Source organism: Populus alba, chromosome 17 (assembly GCF_005239225.2).
Source record: "Populus alba chromosome 17, ASM523922v2, whole genome shotgun sequence".
Lineage (NCBI taxonomy): Eukaryota > Viridiplantae > Streptophyta > Magnoliopsida > Malpighiales > Salicaceae > Populus > Populus alba.
The window spans coordinates 3,804,880-3,823,563 of record NC_133300.1 but is presented as its reverse complement, the minus strand read 5'-3'; the positions used below and the strand labels follow the sequence as shown (position 1 = coordinate 3,823,563).

Genomic DNA, 18,684 nt, shown 5'->3' with positions numbered 1-18,684 from the left:
GCAAATGTCTAGATAAGGAGCAAGATCATCATTCTCTGAGCACATATTATGTATTTTACAGCGGAGTACAGAGTCCGCCGATGCTCACCCCGCCGTGATTCAATCTGTTGTAAACTCTTGATGTAACCTCCTTGAGCTTCAATAAGGGTTGATTTGCTCTTGATGTAACCTCATTCAGAAAACTCTTACGAAAATTGCTTACCCATTAAATATCTTTTACATAACTGATTTGGGTGTATAATGGATGATAGACCCTTCAACATTTTTTTTTGTGCCATCATTTTCAAGCTATCAAAATTTATATGCCCAAATCTCACATGTCAAAATCAAGTTTCATCCTTCACATATCCATTTAGGTATTTAGGTACATTGTCTCTATGTTTAATAAGAACATTCTATTAAACATAACACTTATTATAGACATTTTAAAGTTTAATACCTTACATTAAAAAGATTTTTTAAAAAAGTTCAGGTATGAAAATTGATTGTATAAAACCTGACAAATTTAATAAATATGGACATGTAATTGTTCATGAGTAGAAATGATGAAAACTAGAAGATAGTACAAGAAGGTAGTGGATCGAAGATTTTGCTCAGTTTCTATATCTCTAAACGGTCACTCTATCCCCTATTTATATAAGAGACATTGAAAAGTACCGTTGCTATCCACTACCTTTTAAAATAAAAAATTCGTAGTTACGTGAGGAATAACTTAGCTAGTTAATTTTTGAGTTTATTATTTAATAATTACAAGTTTGAGTTCTTTTAAGGCTACTTGAGATTTACATGGTTGTTAACTTTAGGACTCGTAGGATTAGTCGAGATACACGCAAACTAGTTCGAACACACACGTTAATAATAAAAAAAATACCTAGGTATTAACAAGAGAAAAAGTGATCAGCAATGTATAAAACCCGATAAATTCATTGTTGGTGAGATGGGGATATTGAAACCGAGATCATGCATTAATTATTCAGGTTCGTTTAATCTGAAGATGATCTTAAAAGAAGAGAATTTTGAGAGGAAACAAGTACGAACTCAATTTTAGGACAATACAACAAGAATTTGATACGATGTTATTAGTTCAGAACTACACAAACCCAAAATGAAACGGCAATCTAAACAACAACAATCCAGCCCATCATTACGTAGGAATAATGAAACTAAACAAGATAAAATCCTAGAATACCGATTTTACGGAAGTGATAGTCTGTATCAAAGTGAGGACCAGGAGGATAGCTGCTGCAACAGTTGCCGTACCTCTCCAAACATTGGCGAAATATACAAGTTCCAAGGTTGCCTTCAAACGGTTCCAGTGGTTCTCATAGTGGCCATTCATCTTTTTACACATATAACCATAACTAGTGGAAGTTTCGCCAATATTATCGTTAAGCTTGTTAAACATATTTGAAAGTGCGGCATTGTCACCTAGCCAGTGGAGAATGATTCCCTTTTCGACTAGCAAATCCACGTCTTCTGCACTGTTGATAAGACTGTCCATAAATTTAATGTAATGGCATATGTAAGCTTCAAACGGTTTGTAGCACTGCTCCAAGGCCATGATATTTCGTACAAAACGTTCGAAGCTGTAATCAACTTCCAAGCGTGGTATTTCCAACACTCCTTTCTCAAATCTTATGTTAAGCAAGCATTTCTCTTCGGCGACCCGAAACCTCACTCCTGCCTTGCGAAGCATGACGGCGCTATATTTCAGCTTTATAGTATAGAAAGTAAAACTTCTCTTAATGACTCCATCCAGCATTAAATTCCTTAGTAAATCAGTGAAGTGCCTGCTTCCCTTTACTTTCGGGTCGGAGTTTACCACTTCTGGAAACTCCTCCTTTCCCAAATGAAAGGCAGCGAGATGAAGAAAAGGAATGCTTGGAAACTCTTGGCGAGCGCTAATGACCTCGTCATATATTTCCTGAATAATGAAGAAAGGTAGTTGGTTTTCAAGTAGCTTCAAGTCTTCTTTTATGTCGGACATCATCCAAGGCTCTAAATTCTTAGGACCATCAACATCATTTGACTCCTTTAAAAACTCAATAATGAAGACGGCATCCAGCAGGATCATCTCTATGAAATCCCAGCTCCGAATTTCGTCGAAGTTCTTTGAATAATATTGTCGGATTTTCTTTTCGTTATTCCGAATGATGTTCACAAGATCCATAATTCTCTCGTCACTCAACCTATTCCCTTTAAACTCTCTAAAACATATCAATTTCTTCCTCTTCATGATCTCTAGTTTGGCATCGCCGTGGTGAAGAGGACCTATTGAAATCAGTTGTGGAGTGTAGGCTTCCGGTTTTACGTTTCTAAGCAAATTGGGCCACCTCGTAGATACAGCACTCAGACAGGTCCTGTTGAGGTGTGCACGAATCCACCATACTGTTAAGCTTTGTCACAAAATTGCTAGTCATGTCATAATCTTCCCCATTTGATGCTCTTGCTCCAAATTCGTTATTCATTCTTGAAGCACATGCAGTACTGAGTTTAACTATTTCCGGTCTGCAGGTTCAGTGAAACAAACGAAGAATGAATGTAAGGGGGGTATATATAGTTCAATTTTGAATTTTTTTTGAGATATATGTACTAATATAGTAATTTCTGTGTTATTTCACAAAATTAAGGCACTTTTTTATTCATGACATTTTATGTTCATGAATTTAGTCGCACCAATCATAAATATTTAAAATTTTAAAATTTCAAGTTACATCTTTTTTTATTTAAATTTACATCAATTTTTTTTTTTTTTTTTTTTTTATTGCGGATAAACTTTTGGATGCCATCCACTAGTGAATAACTAGTCCTAATAACCAAACCATAGAGAAGAACTCGTAATCAATTGCATGTGAGTTAAAAATACAAAAAATAAAATTTAAACCAGAGATGTCTTAACATTTTAAAGGACTCCTTATGGCTCCGTTGCCCATACATTTTTTTTTTCTCATTTACAATCTATCAATAATCTTTATATTCTACATATAACTCAACTTTCATGTCTTTTATAACTCAACTTTCATGTCTTTATATTCTATATCTTTCACTAATAACTCTTTTTTTTCTTCTTCTTTTTTCTACCTCTCTTCCTAACTCATTTTCTTCTTCTCTATATATCCCCCTCAATGTAACTCATTCTTTTCTCTCTTTTTATCACTTAAACATACAACTTTTCTTCATATCCACGCACCTCTTCTGCTCTAACTCAATCTCTTTTAATTCCAACTAATTCTCTTTTCCTCTGTCTCCTACACTCTATTTCACTCCTCCCTCCATCCCTCTCATCTTAACACATTACCTCACCTTTTAAAATCTACCAAGGGTTAGCATCTAGTAGGGGTGATCATTTCCAGTTCGGTTCGGTTTTTCCCCAAAAAAAGCAACCAAACCGAGAAAAAAAAAAAACACCCGAAACCGAACCGAACCCGGCCCAAACCGGCCGGTTCCAGTTCAGTTCCGGTCCGGTTTTTAAGCCAAAAAACCGGACAAACCTATATGTATTTTTTGGGTTTTTTTGGGCTTTTTAATGGGCTTTGATAATAAAAAAAATTAATAACCTAATGGATTTCTAGTGGGCTTACAATTAAATTTGCTATTATCTCATTTTCTTTGAAGATTCCAAATATATTTAATTTTTTTACCCTTAAATATTCAATTGTATTAAATTATTATTATCAATCTTATGTTTATTAATTTTTTTGGCCATTAAATATTCATTTATATTAAATTATTAGTGTCAATCTTGTGTTCAATATATTTTTAACTTGCTAATATTTTTCTACTTCCGAAAAGTTTAAATAAATAACACACACTCACAATCACACACCAATAAGTTAAAATCCAAATTACAAAATACAAACAATTGCCTTCAAAGGGCTTAACAAAAAAACAACAAATAACATTATCATAAAACACTCCAAGCCATAAAAATAAATCTTCATGTGCACATCATCTCAATAAAAAAACACTTCAAGAGCATTGCACTTTGATTCCTGAAATTCATAATCTAGAATTATAACATAATAAATTAAATCAGAAGATATAAAAATTAAAAAAAATATATATTTATACCATACCTTTTCAATACATGCATCACAAATTCACAATTTGTGAACTAATTATCATCCGTTGCTAAATGCAACTTTCCACCAAATTCTACAAAATAAAATATTAAACATATTAGAATAAAAATGTGTTAATTAATAAATAATCGTAGGCTGTGAATTGAGGCTAGTTGAAGAAGCATACTCCGTTGGGAAAAGGCACCCATTTCCCCACCCAAGCCCCAAACCTACAAAGGCTCCTTCCAAAAGATATTAAAAAGAAATCCCAGAATTGAATATCTTGGCGCAGGCAAACCATGGTTTAGGTTTAGGTGAACGAAAAAAGAAATCACTAATTCCAATAACACCACAATTTTCATCCAAGGTTCTGTAATTGACTTGAGAAGGTAACCACACCAACCCTAGCACTCTAGGTTCCAGATTCTAAAAGATAAAGACCCATATCATTTTCTTCATTTTTGGTCCTAAAGAATGCAAAAGCAAGGAGAATTCGAACACAAACTAAGCAAGACCAAGAATGTCGTATAGTGTCCCTTTGTTACCTTAGGCTCAAATATGTTCCATACTGTCATATCGGTCTCCCCTGTCCTATGATTCTACTACCTCTACTGCCTACTATTTGCTGAGGAATCCTATTGGAACTGACAGCAAAAGTTTTGCTTGAAGTTATCAACCTTCAGATGTTAGAAAGCAGAAAAAAAAGGGATGATTCTAGCTTCTACATCAATTGAGACCGTCATCCATTTCTCAAGGTTGTGTACAGAAAATCAGGGGAAAATAATCAAAATATAAAACATGTATAATGCGGGGAAACCACAAAAAAGATCAGTGAAAAAAATGGAAGAGCATAAAACTCAGGCAAGAGAGGTGTCTATAACAAAATAATCACAAAATAAACCCAATCTGAACACCAGATTTCTAAAAAAAAAAAAAGCTGGGTAATTAATGGCAGGAACTATCACCAACTGAAAACACATTAGAATTAGTAGCAACAGCAGCTAAGAAGCAATAACCCATGAAACAATAACCCATGTTTCGGTTCAACAAAGTTAGGATATTTTTGCGAAAAAAAAATAGATTACCAGCTAAGAAGCAAGAAGAGGGTAGCTGTGAAAAAAAAAAAAAAAAAAACTCACTGGTTTGAGAGGCTGAGGCGTCGACTGTGTTGATCGGTTGATCCAGTGGAGACTGAGATTAAGGGCTGATCCTAGCACTACCAGTGGCCAATTTGTTGATTAAACTGGAGAAAAGAAAACAAAACTTAGAATATATACACTATTTAGAATAATAGAAGAGGATCCGCCTGGTTTAATTAGAAAACCGAAAAAAAAAAACTCACCTCATTGTCACTGCCTCACTGGTTTTGAGAGGTTGGGGAAACGCCGGTCTGATGGAAACACAACGTGTTTTGGACCAGTGGAGACTGAGGAAACGTCGATCTGTGAGAGCCTGAGAGTGAGAGCCTGAGAGGAGTTTGACAATTGAAATTTGAAAGTGTTTCCTTTACTGTTTAGGGTTACTGGGTTAGCACCAGCGGAGAGTGAAGTGAAGAACTGAAGACTGAAGAGGAGAAAAGAGGGGCGCGGCGTGGGTAGCAACATTTTCTTTTATACTAGGGCGCAGGGATCCTTTTTTTTTTAACCGGTCCGGTCCGGTCCGGTTCATCCGGTTTTTGTACTGTAAAACCGAAAACCGAACCGAACCGGGGTTTTTCCTACATAATCTAATCGGTTTTATTTTTCAGTTCGGTTTTTTCAGTTAATTTTTTATCGGTTTTATCGGTTTACTCGGTTTTTCGGTTTTTTTGCACACCCCTAGCATCTAGGTAATTTGAATAGAAAATTGTCATTTTCTGAATTTTTTTTATTTCTTATTCGTTTTTTTTAACTCAGAATCTTTATAATCAATCAAACAAGTCGAGTAATTCTGGTAAACTAAATTATCTAAATTTTATACCCTACTGGTTAGGATAATTTAGGATTTATTGAACGATGCTCACTCCTAATATCTATTATATATATTTTATCTCTTGTAAATTAAGTTTTTTTATTATATTATTATTAAAATGGATTAACTAAAAGCTAACTTGATATTTGTGTTTCGTTATTGAATTGAAAATGATGTTGACACTATCTCAAAAAAAAAAAAAAAATGAAGTCAGCTTGGAATGCTTATACATATATTGAACCACGTAATGTCTGCAGAGCTTAAAACAATTCCAAAACGTAAAATCTCAAAAAAACTAGACATTTCAGAGAACAAAACAAGTTAGTGCTGACCTGAGGGAGATCAGACGACAGTATCTCTATATATATGTTACCAGCCTCTTTTCCTATATATTGCAGCCTCTCTCTCTCTCTCTCTCTCTCTCTCTCTCTCTCTGTTGCTCTTACCAAGCCACATGGTTGCGCCAAATATATATGCAAGGACTGGTAATTGAAAATCACAATAATAAAGAGGCATGTGTATTAGATTCTGTTTTGTATGAATTTCGCAAATTGATTTAAGTTTTTTTTTTTAACTTTTAATTTATAGATTCTTCTTTTACTGCTTCTCTTCAAAAAATTGATTCAAATCATTTTCATCAAGCATAATTTTAACTTAAGATTATTTTAACTTATTATTATTATTATTATTATTATTATTATTATTATTATTATTATCCCAAGTTATTTATAAAAAAACAACTTTTGAATTATTGTTCAAAGTTAGAATTAATTTCTCATAAGCAATGTTTAACGGATTTGTTTTTCATTAAGTTTGTTTTTTTTTGTTTTTGTTATATTCATGTATTTTGCTTTGGATATTAGCTTTATGACATTTTCAATATACTCTTGATTATTATCCAAAAAATACTTTTATTATCAGTTGTTTAATCCGTTAATAAATAGTTAATAACTATTTTTCAATAAAATTATCTAATCATCATAAAAAAAGAAAAAGAAAAAAAGGCATGATCACAAAGGGACATGTTAAACGAATCATTATGGAGATGCGGTTCAATCTACCAAATTTCATCTAGTTGCATCCCACAAAGGCTATTAATTTATTTATCACAACAAATTAGTGCCAACAGGTTGTGTGTCGTTTGAAGTTAAAAACATCGATTAAGTGGTAAGTAATTAAATGTTAATAATGATTGGTAGAATTTGGGTAATGGGATACGATAAATCTTAAATTGATATAATTGAAAAGGAAATGGATGATCCATGTTGGTGGGACCAATATTAGGTGTAATAAAAAGAGAGAGGAAATCAATTAATAATGGTTTGAAAGGAAAGACAAACTTATGTAGTTGGCTCTTTTTAAAGTATAATGTTGGGAGGCCTGTTCTGGTGATGGAAAAAACAGTAAGTTTTTCTTTTAGTTAGTTTGCTAATTGACTAAATCTTATTAATATTTCCCTTTAATTACTATAAAAAAATAGTGTTGGAAAAGAAATAACAGAGAAGAAAATAAATAATCATGTTCTAAATAACTTGTATCACTATAATTATATTAAATAATAAAAAACCATGCTCTTTATTCATTGCCTCAATATACTTTATTAACTTTTATTTTTTTTTCTTATTTATTAATATACTTGATATTAATATAGATTAGGTTGATGACCCAAATCCATCGATTGCTTCACCTGAAAAAGGATCAGCTAGGGCTGGATTTTTTTTATTATTGTATATTCTAGTATTTGTGTTTTCTAGGGTCTCTTTTTGCTTGGTTCAGGTTGATTTTGTCGATGTATTGTATTTGTTTCGGCTAACTCCTGGTTATTGTTTTTGCCTTTTCGAGGCTTTAACTCGGAATTTTAAAAATATTCAAGTTGCACCATTTACAGTCTAGAGTTCAAGTTTTTCCTTTCATTTACAGTCTACTAATAAACTGTAACACTCAACTTTCATCTCCCTCTTTCACTATAGCACATTTTCTCCTTCTCTACTTGTCTTCTTCTGACTCGTTAACAATCTTCCTATGTATGCAATTGCTTAAATTGTATTAAAAAACCAGACCAGACCTAGTTTAGTTCTTTAAAAAAAAATGAGTAACAAAAAAGGAACTACACACACCAAGCCCCTTTATAGGGAAAAGGTGAACTTTATGGATAGAATGCTTATACATAGATTAAACCATCTAATGTCTGAAGAGCTCAAACCAAATCCAAAACATCGTCCGTAAATTTTCAAAGAACAAAACTAGATAGTGCTGACCTGAGGGAGATCAGTGGGCACTCTCTTTCCTAAAGATTGCAGCTCCCTTCGCTCTCTCTCTCCGTAAGTCTCCTGCCTTCTACCCTAATGGTTGCGCGATCTCCAGATATATTGTGGTAGGAAAACGTGCATGAGTTTTCTTCTGTGTCATCAGTAAACGAGGAGGTCATTTTCACTTCTATATATTTACAGTCATTACCATATGCATTTATGTTCACATTTATATATATTATAGTCATTGCCATATGCATTTACTAGAAAAACTGTATTAACTTATTTTTTTAGGAATTGTTTTAATATTTTAGTCTTTTTTCTAATTTGAAATAATGTTTTTTATATCTTAGTATTGACATATCTGTTGGAAAAAATCAACACCAGAGCAGTGTTGGGTCTTTTCTCTGTTCCTATTGGGATCAAAGAATCTAATGAAGCTCATGAACTGTTAGCAGTAGTTAATAGGGATTAACTTTGCAATCGCAAGGTTCAAATTTTATTGTCGGTGGGTCAGTAGGTTGATAGGGATTAATTTTAAAAATCATCTTTGGACTTTCCACATTTGTAGTTTTCTACTGGAAACGCGTTTTCCACAGGGCAAGTTTGGCACTCAAGTTTTTACCACCAGCCACTGCCCCTCTTCTACAATAATCTGAAATGTTCACTGGCTCACTCGTAGAAATCTTTGATGCTGTACGAAGACTACAGGATACTTTGTGCTATACAAATTATTTAATTTTACTGTATTCTTCTACATGGTTGTGATGGTATAATGTGATTTTTCACTCATTTTCATTTTCGCTTATTTAGATGAGAAATTAATGTTCTTTAGTCTCTAAATTATCTTATCTAGGGTTGATTATAAAAGCTAAATAATCAACATGCAAATTAGGATATAAAAATGATAAGTAATTAGATTGAATTTAAGTTAGAAATAAACGGTAACCTTGTAATGACAATTTTAGGTATTTTCAGTGTTTTTTTCATCTCCAGCTCGTGTTTTCTTTTGCGATCTGTTGTTTTCACATTATATATTGTGTACATGCATTTTATGTTTTATTCAGTCAATGTTATATGCTTCAATTATCTTTGCCGGCTCAGATATATATTGGAAAACGAATTGAAACTATTATTATTGTTGCTACCCAATGTTTGACCCATGTTTTGATAAATTTTCAGAAAAATCCAAAAATAAAGAAAATTAATGAAAATCTAAAAAATATGTTTTTTAATATATTTTTATGCTCAGATATATATTGTCTACATGCATTTTATGTTTTATTCAGTCAATGTTATATGCTTCAATTATCTTTGTCAGCTCAGATATATATTGGAAAACGAATTGAAACTATTATTATTGTTGCTACCCAATGTTTGACCCATGTTTTGATAAATTTTCAAAAAAATCCAAAAATAAAGAAAATAAATGAAAATCCAAAAAATATGTTTTTTAATATATTTTTATGCTCAAATATATATTGTCTACATGCATTTTATGTTTTATTCGGTCAATGTTATATGCTTCAATTATCTTTGCCAGCTCAGATATATATTGGAAAACGAATTGAAACTATTATTATTGTTGCTACCCAATGTTTGACCCATGTTTTGATAAATTTTCAAAAAAAAATCCAAAAATAGAGAAAATCAATGAAAATCCAAAAAATATGTTTTTTAATATATTTTTATGCTCAGATATATATTGTCTACATGCATTTTATGTTTTATTCAGTCAATGTTATATGCTTCAATTATCTTTGTCAGCTCAGATATATATTGGAAAACGAATTGAAACTATTATTATTGTTGCTACCCAATGTTTGACCCATGTTTTGATAAATTTTCAAAAAAATCCAAAAATAAAGAAAATAAATGAAAATCCAAAAAATATGTTTTTTAATATATTTTTATGCTCAAATATATATTGTCTACATGCATTTTATGTTTTATTCGGTCAATGTTATATGCTTCAATTATCTTTGCCAGCTCAGATATATATTGGAAAACGAATTGAAACTATTATTATTGTTGCTACCCAATGTTTGACCCATGTTTTGATAAATTTTCAAAAAAAATCCAAAAATAGAGAAAATCAATGAAAATCCAAAAAATATGTTTTTTAATATATTTTTATGCTCAGATATATATTGTCTACATGCATTTTATGTTTTATTCAGTCAATGTTATATGCTTCAATTATCTTTGCCGGCTCAGATATATATTGGAAAACGAATTGAAACTATTATTATTGTTGCTACCCAATGTTTGACCCATGTTTTGATAAATTTTCAAAAAAATCCAAAAATAGAGAAAATCAATGAAAATCCAAAAAATATGTTTTTTAATATATTTTTATGCTCAGATATATATTGTCTACATGCGTTTTATGTTTTATTCGGTCAATGTTATATGCTTCAATTATCTTTGCCAGCTCAGATATATATTGGAAAACGAATTGAAACTATTATTATTGTTGCTACCCAATGTTTTGACCCATGTTTTGATAAATTTTCAAAAAAATCCAAAAATAGAGAAAATCAATGAAAATCCAAAAAATATATTTTTTAATATATTTTTATGCTCAGATATATATTGTCTACATGCGTTTTATGTTTTATTCGGTCAATGTTATATGCTTCAATTATCTTTGCCAGCTCAGATATATATTGGAAAACGAATTGAAACTATTATTATTGTTGCTACCCAATGTTTGACCCATGTTTTGATAAATTTTCAAAAAAATCCAAAAATAGAGAAAATCAATGAAAATCCAAAAAATATGTTTTTTAATATATTTTTATCATTTTAGCATTTTCAACGTCGTCTAAAATAAGAATTAAAATTTTTAAGGGTCTTTCGAACGCGTTCGACTTTTCACGCGTCATTTTTAAAATCATTGATTTTCTTCATCAAGTCAACGTCGATATTGCTCGTTTTCAAAAAAAAAAAATACAAAAAAAAATTAAGAAAAATCAAATTTACAAAAAGAAAGAAGTTAAGGGACCAAATTGGGAGACCTAGCAACATATTTATCTATAAATAGTAGTTTCCAACACTTGCATAAAGGGGGGTAATTTTGCACTTTTTAAGGAAAAAAACACAAAAAACCCTAACCCTAAAAAACCTCTTTCCTTCAAACCAGCCGCCCCCGCTGGTTTTTATTTTTTCTCCCTTAGCCGCTCCACCAGGGTTCGATTTTCTTGACCCAAAACCAGCTGGACTCTGCCCTTCTTTCCTCGGTTGGGAATTTTCCTCCCCACACATTGCCTCCCTTTCCTTTCATCTTCCCCAAAACAACCGCCCCCTCTCTTAGCTGTGACTCACTCCGCTCCTTCCCCCGTCCCCTAAAGACAACCAGTTGGAATCTTGCAAGAAACCACCGCTCACAACAGCCCCCCTTTCCCCCAGTTTTTTTCCCGATCTCATCTCCTTCTTCCACAACCATCCCCACCGGCACTCAGCACCAACCTCTCCTCTCGTAGCCGAACACCACAACAACCCTTCTCCTCCAACAGTGCACAACCAACAGATCTTCCCTCTTCAGCCGCAACAACGCCCATAGATCCACCAGCGTCGTCCACACCCGGCCATAGATTCACCATCAGCCAGCAGCGCTGCCCTATCTACCACCCGAAACAGAGGAGAAGACAAACTGACCCGCCTGAAACAGAGAAGGGAGGAGGCAGAGAAACAGAGCAGATCTAAAAGAGGAGAAAGGAGGGAGGCGGATTTGAAAACAGTGAAACAAAAAACTAAAATCGACTGTGTTGTGATTTTTGTTGTGGTAGCAGGTGATTGTGTTCCTCACAACCAGTAGGGAAGAGAAGGGGAGAAGAAGCTCAGCTAGATCGTCCAACTTCCGTTTTCTTCCTGCGGCAGTGCGTGAACCCACGTGCCGCCAGTGGGGGTGGCTCGTGGAAAAGACGCGCCGCCACTATTCACCTGTTCAGAGACCTTCCTCAGCACTGCATGCAGTTTCAAAAAGCTTCCCTAGCACTGTTATGGATTTTTGGGGGGTTTATTAACTTTATTTTGTAATTTTTGAATTGTTTAATATTTTTGAATTGTTTAATGTATTGTTTTGATTTATTTTGAATTTTGGTGATTTGTAAGATGTTAATAGTGTGTATGTAAAAAAAAAAAAAAAAAAAAGAAATATAATGAAAGTGTATGTGTGTGTTTTATTTTATTTTTTATATATTTTTTATGATAAAATTGCAAAGATTAAAGAAGAATTTAATATTTTGATTGGATCATGGTCAAGAATTATTAATTTATACGTAAGTTGTATTTCTGATATCCGATGAAAAGACAATTATTAAAACTTCTTTAACACATCAAAAGCCACGAAGCAGCTTATCTCAGGTAGGGTGCGTTAGGGATATTAATACCTTCTCTAACCATAACTAGTCCCTTACCCGCGAATCTCTGACAAGACCAGCACATCCGGTTTCCTAGTAGCTTTTAATAAATTACTAGGTGGCGACTCCCAATGAACCAATCAAAGCAACACATTAACGAGAAAAATCACCAGCCAATGCCGCGCAGATTTGACGTGCAACAATTATTATATAAAAACCTATGAGGAATTGTTTTTTTCAATGATGAAGCTAGCTTTCACTAGCTGTTTTTGGTGTGCCTATATATCAACATAAGTAAGCAAATAAAATGTCAAGGACCATGTGAAGCATGATTCACATGTTTATAAATAGTAAGAGAACCTATAAAAAATCAAATACAAATAATTGGAAGTCCTTTCAAATAGAAGTTAAAGTCTATCAAGAAAGGATATAATTAAATTCCTTATCAAATGAAATCAAAACAAATAAAATCTCACCTGTTAAAACTTTCAAGCTCAATAAAAATGTTATATCCCTCCAAAATAAGTTCAAGATCAAGTATAGAAGGTTATAATATTCATATATGACTCTTAATTAGGGAATTTAAACACCTAAAACATATATAAAGACTTTAAATATTAGTTAGAGTTTTTAATAATCACAATACTAAGTGTCAAATTTAAATCTTTTAAATTATAAAAAGGATAAAAATACTTTGTTATTTCCAGACATCTAAAAACCCAATCTAGAAGGACAATAACAATACAACATACGTGCAACATGGTCTCTTACTCTCTCTTTCTATGGAAGTTTATATTTGGTAAAACAGTGTATAATATTTTTCAATTGAAAATGTATTAAAATAATATAATTTTTTAGATTTTTTTAACACCAATATATTAAAATTATTAAAGAAAAATTAAAAAATTATTAATTTAATACTTTTTTGATAAAAAATAATTTTGAAAGCAGGTTTTTTCTAAAAAAACACTCCCGAAGTTTTTTTTGCCTTATGTATCGAAAAACAAATCTACTGAGTGAGTGAGGGCTAAAAAGATGAGAGGGTCAGAAGATAACTTAGTCAAAATAATGTCGGCAACACGTGCATGTCATGTAGTCATTTTCGGTGATAGGTCATTTTCACCATTATATTTTTGTAGTCATTGAATATTTATGTTGATATTTATATTTATATATTTATAGTCACTGTCATATATATGCAGTTATGTTCATGACAGCTAGATATATATTTAAAAAAAATGGATTAACTTACTTTTTAAAAATTATATTAACATATTAATTAGTTTCTTTTGAAATCAGAGATACTTTATATATATATATATCTTCGTATTGACATATATGTTATATTGCCATATATAAAAAAAATGATTTTTTTATAAGAAAATTATTATTAATATTATTATTATTAGATAAAAAACATGAATAATGTGTGGACACATTTTTTTATGATAAAAATATCCTTAAGTTTTATTAATCATTAATGTATTGAAAGGATTTTATCCCGTGTTTTCAAAAAATTTAATTTTTATTATTAAAAAATAATTTTTTTATATGTTTTCGCTCGTTTTGATGCATTTCGACACGAAAAAACTTAAAAAAACAACTACAATTACACTTCCAAACATGTTATTTAATCCCCAATGCTTATTTAGATGAGAAATTATCATTTTGATGTATTTTAGCACGAAAAACATTTAAAAAAAAATAACAACCACAATCTTAAAGAGGTTATTTAGACCTCAATGCTTATTTAGATGTGAAATTATTGTTCTTTGGTCTCTAAATTATCTTATCTAGGGTTAATTATAAAAAGCAAAATAATCAACATACAAATTAGGATATAAAAAATGATAAGTAATTAGATTGAATTTAAGTTAGAAATAAACGTTAACCTTGTAATAATAATTTTAGGTATTTTCAGTGTTTTTTTCATCTCCAGCTCGTGTTTTCTTTTGCGATCTGTTGTTTTCACATTATTGTCATATGCTTCAATAATCTTCGCCAGCTCAGAGATATATATTGGAAAAACGAATTTAACCTATTATTATTATTATTATTATTATTATATAAGAAACCTTCGAGGGATTTTTTTTTCCAATGATGAAGCTAGCTTTCACTAGCTGTTTTTGGTGTGCCTATATATCAAGATAAGTAAGCAAATAAAATGTCAAGGACCATGTGAAGATCAACTCATTATTTTGATTTATAGGTGTGTATATATATTGAAAGCAAAAACTTTATGATCTCAAGTAAGCAAATAAAATTAATTGGAAATCAAAAACTTTATGTTTGTATGTAATAAAATAAAATAAGAATTATATGTATTAATAAATATTAAATAAATTGTTAACACTAACTAAAAATTGAGTTGAGAAGTTAAGATATATATATATATATATATATATATATATATATATATATATATATATATATCTTAAAAATAAAGTAAAATAATTATACGTACACCGATCAACCCACTGACCCCATAATGAATACGAAGTTGATGGAAAAATTGAATCAATTGATAGTGAGAGGGAAAGATTGTGCATTTCTTCGTTGTCGTTTATTCCTTTAGAAGACAGATGCATTATTAAAAAATTGCTTTGAATCATTTCCATCAATTGTCAAGTATTTCATAACAGTAATTCGATTCACTTGAAAAACTGGTTTTTCCTATTCAATTGCTTAAGTTCTATTAAAAAACCGGACCGGATCAATTTTAGTTCATATATATATATATATACTTTTTTTATTTAGTTCTCCGACTCCGGATGAGTTTGGGCGTCCGGCGCCTCTTTTGAGGACGGGAGGAAAAAAACATATATATCTACACCTTGCACCCGTTTAGGAAAAGATAAATCTTTAAGGAAATAATTTTTTTTATAGCATGTTTATTATTTTTTATTAAAACAATGTATATTGAAGATCAAAACATAATATTTTTTATATAAAAATAACTTAATAATTTTAAATTTAATCTCTAATTTAATAACAAGTTCAGTGATATTAACTTTAAAATTTAAAATATTACATTTATAGAAAAATGCATGCTAAACATTTGAAATATAACCTATTTATATTTAGTTTGATCCATGTGGGACCATTAAGCCATATGAAGAGAGGGGTTTAGCCTAATTTCTTCGGAGTTTTTAATATTTAATTTGTTTTACATGGAGAACAAATATAGAAAAACAAATATTAGCTTCCCAAAAATAGTATTTGATGATCTATCTAGTTTTGATCAAATGCTACTACATGTGCTGTATAGATATAATTATGGATTAATTGAGCTGAGAGTTTATAGATACAATTGTGACATAACAAGGATCTATAATCTAAAATAGTAAAGATTAAATTTAGAACAACCTAACTAGTGTTCTGTGCGCTATTAAAACATCAGGTTTTTTGAGTATTCTGAATTAGTTTGTGATTTCTCCTAACAAAGATGGAACTCTTTTAGTAGATAACTAGAACACGTTCCTGTATGATAAACTTGAATATTATATGCTTGGAAAACTTTACATATATAATTATAAAATGTTTTTAATAAAGCATTTGATGACTTTGAGATGCCAAGATGAAACTTAATCAACAAATCACTTAAACACGTTACAACTAGTTTTTTTTTTTAAAAAAAAAAACTAGTTGTTCCTTGTTTGGGTACAATCTGATTTTTTTTTTTATTTCTTTTGTAATACTGTTGATCATTTTTATTAGATATGTAGCTAGTTCTCCTAAATAAATTAGTATGGGTAATTAAAGCGACTGCAAAGGGTATTGATACCGATAATCACTTGTTGATCACCGCTAATCAAGTCTTGCTCTCTAGCTATCTTAATACCCATATAAATCTAAAGTCGAAGCTCTGATCATTTCACAGCAGGTTCAACGAAATTAACAACAAAATTTATTACAAATGTTTATATATGCTGGATAACTAAAACATAATTAAGCAAACCAACTTTCAAAAAAATAAAAATAAATGGAACCACCTATTGTCTGCAAAGCTTAAACCAAATCCAAAACTAAACATTTCGAAAAACTAAACATTTCAAAGAGCAGAGCAAGTTAGTGCTGACCTGAGGACGGAGATCAGAGGACTGTGTCTGTAAATAGGGTCCCAAGAAGCGAGCCTCTTCCTATATATATGAACAAGTTAGCCTTTCTCTCTGTCCCCCCCTCTCTAGCTCTCTCTAAGTCTCTTGCCTTGTCTACCCAGATGCACAAGACAATGGCTATAATTAAGGGACTTAATTCTATATGCTCTCTAGATTCAAGCCTGGCAAGGGCGGATCTAGGAAAGTCCATTAACTTTAAAATTATTTCTAAAAGATGAAGTATATTTGTACATAATAATCCCTGTAGAATATTAAATCTTCATTTTAGCCCTTTAATGTTGAATCCTGGATCCATCTTATTTATATCTGAGGATAATAGTTTAATGAAAAAAAATCACCGATCAACCTACAAATATCTTAGGCTCACCGTCCCACTAAACATGAGAGGATAAAAAATTTCAAGTGGGTGAAGGTAGACCCCAAAATGAAAACAACGTTTGTTTATCTTATAATTATACCCCCCCCCTCGCACATTAAACAATTTTCTCTAGACGATAAGACAGCATGTAGGACTAAAAAGCCATCAAAGGGAAGGGACAGGTTAATGTATTTTGAGATTAATTAAAATATATTATTATAATTTTCTTTTTTTATAAAAAAGCAATTGATTTTATAAATCCCCTATTGATAAATTGATTTTGAATATCTACAGCTTCTTATCAATTCACTTTTAAAAACTGGTTTTTCCTATTCAATTGCTTGATCTGCTTTAGTTCTTTTATAAAGAAAATTAAAAATGGAACTACATACACCCCGCATCCTTACAGGGAAAAGGTAAACTTTCCAGATAGAATGCTTTTATATATATACGAGATGCATGCCCACGCGCTGCCGCGGGCTTATAAAATAAATATATTTAATAGTGTTATAATTGTGAACCAACGCTAGATAAGTAATAGAAACTAAAGATATGATGGAGCTAATATTTCATGACGGGAAAAAAAGTTGTGTTGGTGATCAAAACTTAGAGACTGAACAAAATGATTTGTAACAATCCATAATGTTTTGGGAGGAAAGATACATTGCTTTCGCCACATGATTTAGCTTTTCTGTTAATAAAAAGAAAATAAAATTACAAAGCTAAATTTTCTACCAACTTAATATTAAAAAAAACTAACAAAGATAATTTTGGAAGGAAAAAAACCTATAAGAAAAAACATTGTAGCAATTGATAATGTTTTATGAGGAAAACTACAGTGCTTTCCCCAATAAAATAAAATAAAAAACCATTTAGATAAATACTGTAGCAATTCTTATTGTTTTGTAAGAAAAACTATAACGCTTTCCCTATATGATTTAACTTTATTGTAATTATAATTCTTAACCAACTTAATATTTTTTAAAAATAAACAAAGATAATTTTGGAAAAAATAATAAAAAAATCATATGGAAAAACACTGCAATAATTCACAGTGTTTTAAAGAAAAAAAATTATAAAGCTAAATTTTTAATCGGCTCAATATTAAAAAAATATTAAATCAACAAAGATAATTTTAGAAAAAAAAAATATTAAAAGAAAACACATAAAAAGGAAAAAAAATCATGTTGGAAACACTGTAGCAATTCACGATATTTTGTAATGAAAGCTACAGTGCTTCCCCATATGATTTAACATTATTTATAATGACTTTTAATAGTAATTTTCAACAATGTTTTGTGAGGAAATCTACAGTGTTTTCCTCACATGATTAAGCTTTATTACAAAGTTAAATTCTAACCAACTCGATATTAAAAAAAATAAAATCGACGAAGATAATTTAAAAAAAATATTACAAAAAAGAAAAACACAAAAGAAACTGGAAAAAAAACCATGTAAGGAAAAATTGTATCAATCCATAGTGTTTTGTGAGGAAAAACTTGTATTTATTTGTAATTGCAATTATTAAACAGCTTAATATTTAAAGAATAAAATTGACAAAGACAATTTTAGAAAAAAAAAAAA

General features: G+C 30.8%; 1 protein-coding gene across 9 annotated transcripts; it reads right to left on the bottom strand.

The window, feature by feature from the left end:
- Positions 1 to 997: 997 nt before the first annotated feature.
- Positions 998 to 17,083, bottom strand: LOC118057021 (UPF0481 protein At3g47200-like). 9 transcript variants are annotated; one of them, XM_073405914.1, is made up of 6 exons: positions 16,704 to 17,076; positions 8,270 to 8,411; positions 5,404 to 5,503; positions 5,201 to 5,304; positions 4,077 to 4,155; positions 998 to 2,508 (listed from the first exon to the last, which is right to left on the bottom strand). In XM_073405914.1, exon 6 carries the CDS (start codon positions 2,234 to 2,236, stop codon positions 1,181 to 1,183), a length of 1,056 nt encoding a protein of 351 aa, XP_073262015.1. In that variant the 5' UTR covers positions 2,237 to 2,508; positions 4,077 to 4,155; positions 5,201 to 5,304; positions 5,404 to 5,503; positions 8,270 to 8,411; positions 16,704 to 17,076; the 3' UTR covers positions 998 to 1,180. The 9 variants fall into 9 exon arrangements, 8 of the variants coding, with proteins under 8 accessions (XP_073262015.1, XP_073262014.1, XP_073262016.1 ...); XM_073405913.1 differs by having other exon boundaries at positions 5,404 to 5,527; positions 16,704 to 17,072; XM_073405915.1 differs by lacking the exon at positions 8,270 to 8,411 and having other exon boundaries at positions 16,704 to 17,073.
- Between the last annotated feature and the right edge of the window lie 1,601 nt (positions 17,084 to 18,684).

Coding starts and splice junctions, on each gene's coding strand:
- LOC118057021 (XM_035069469.2), bottom strand. CDS start 2,236: ATGAAGAGGAAGAAATTGATATGTTTTAGAGAGTTTAAAGGGAATAGG.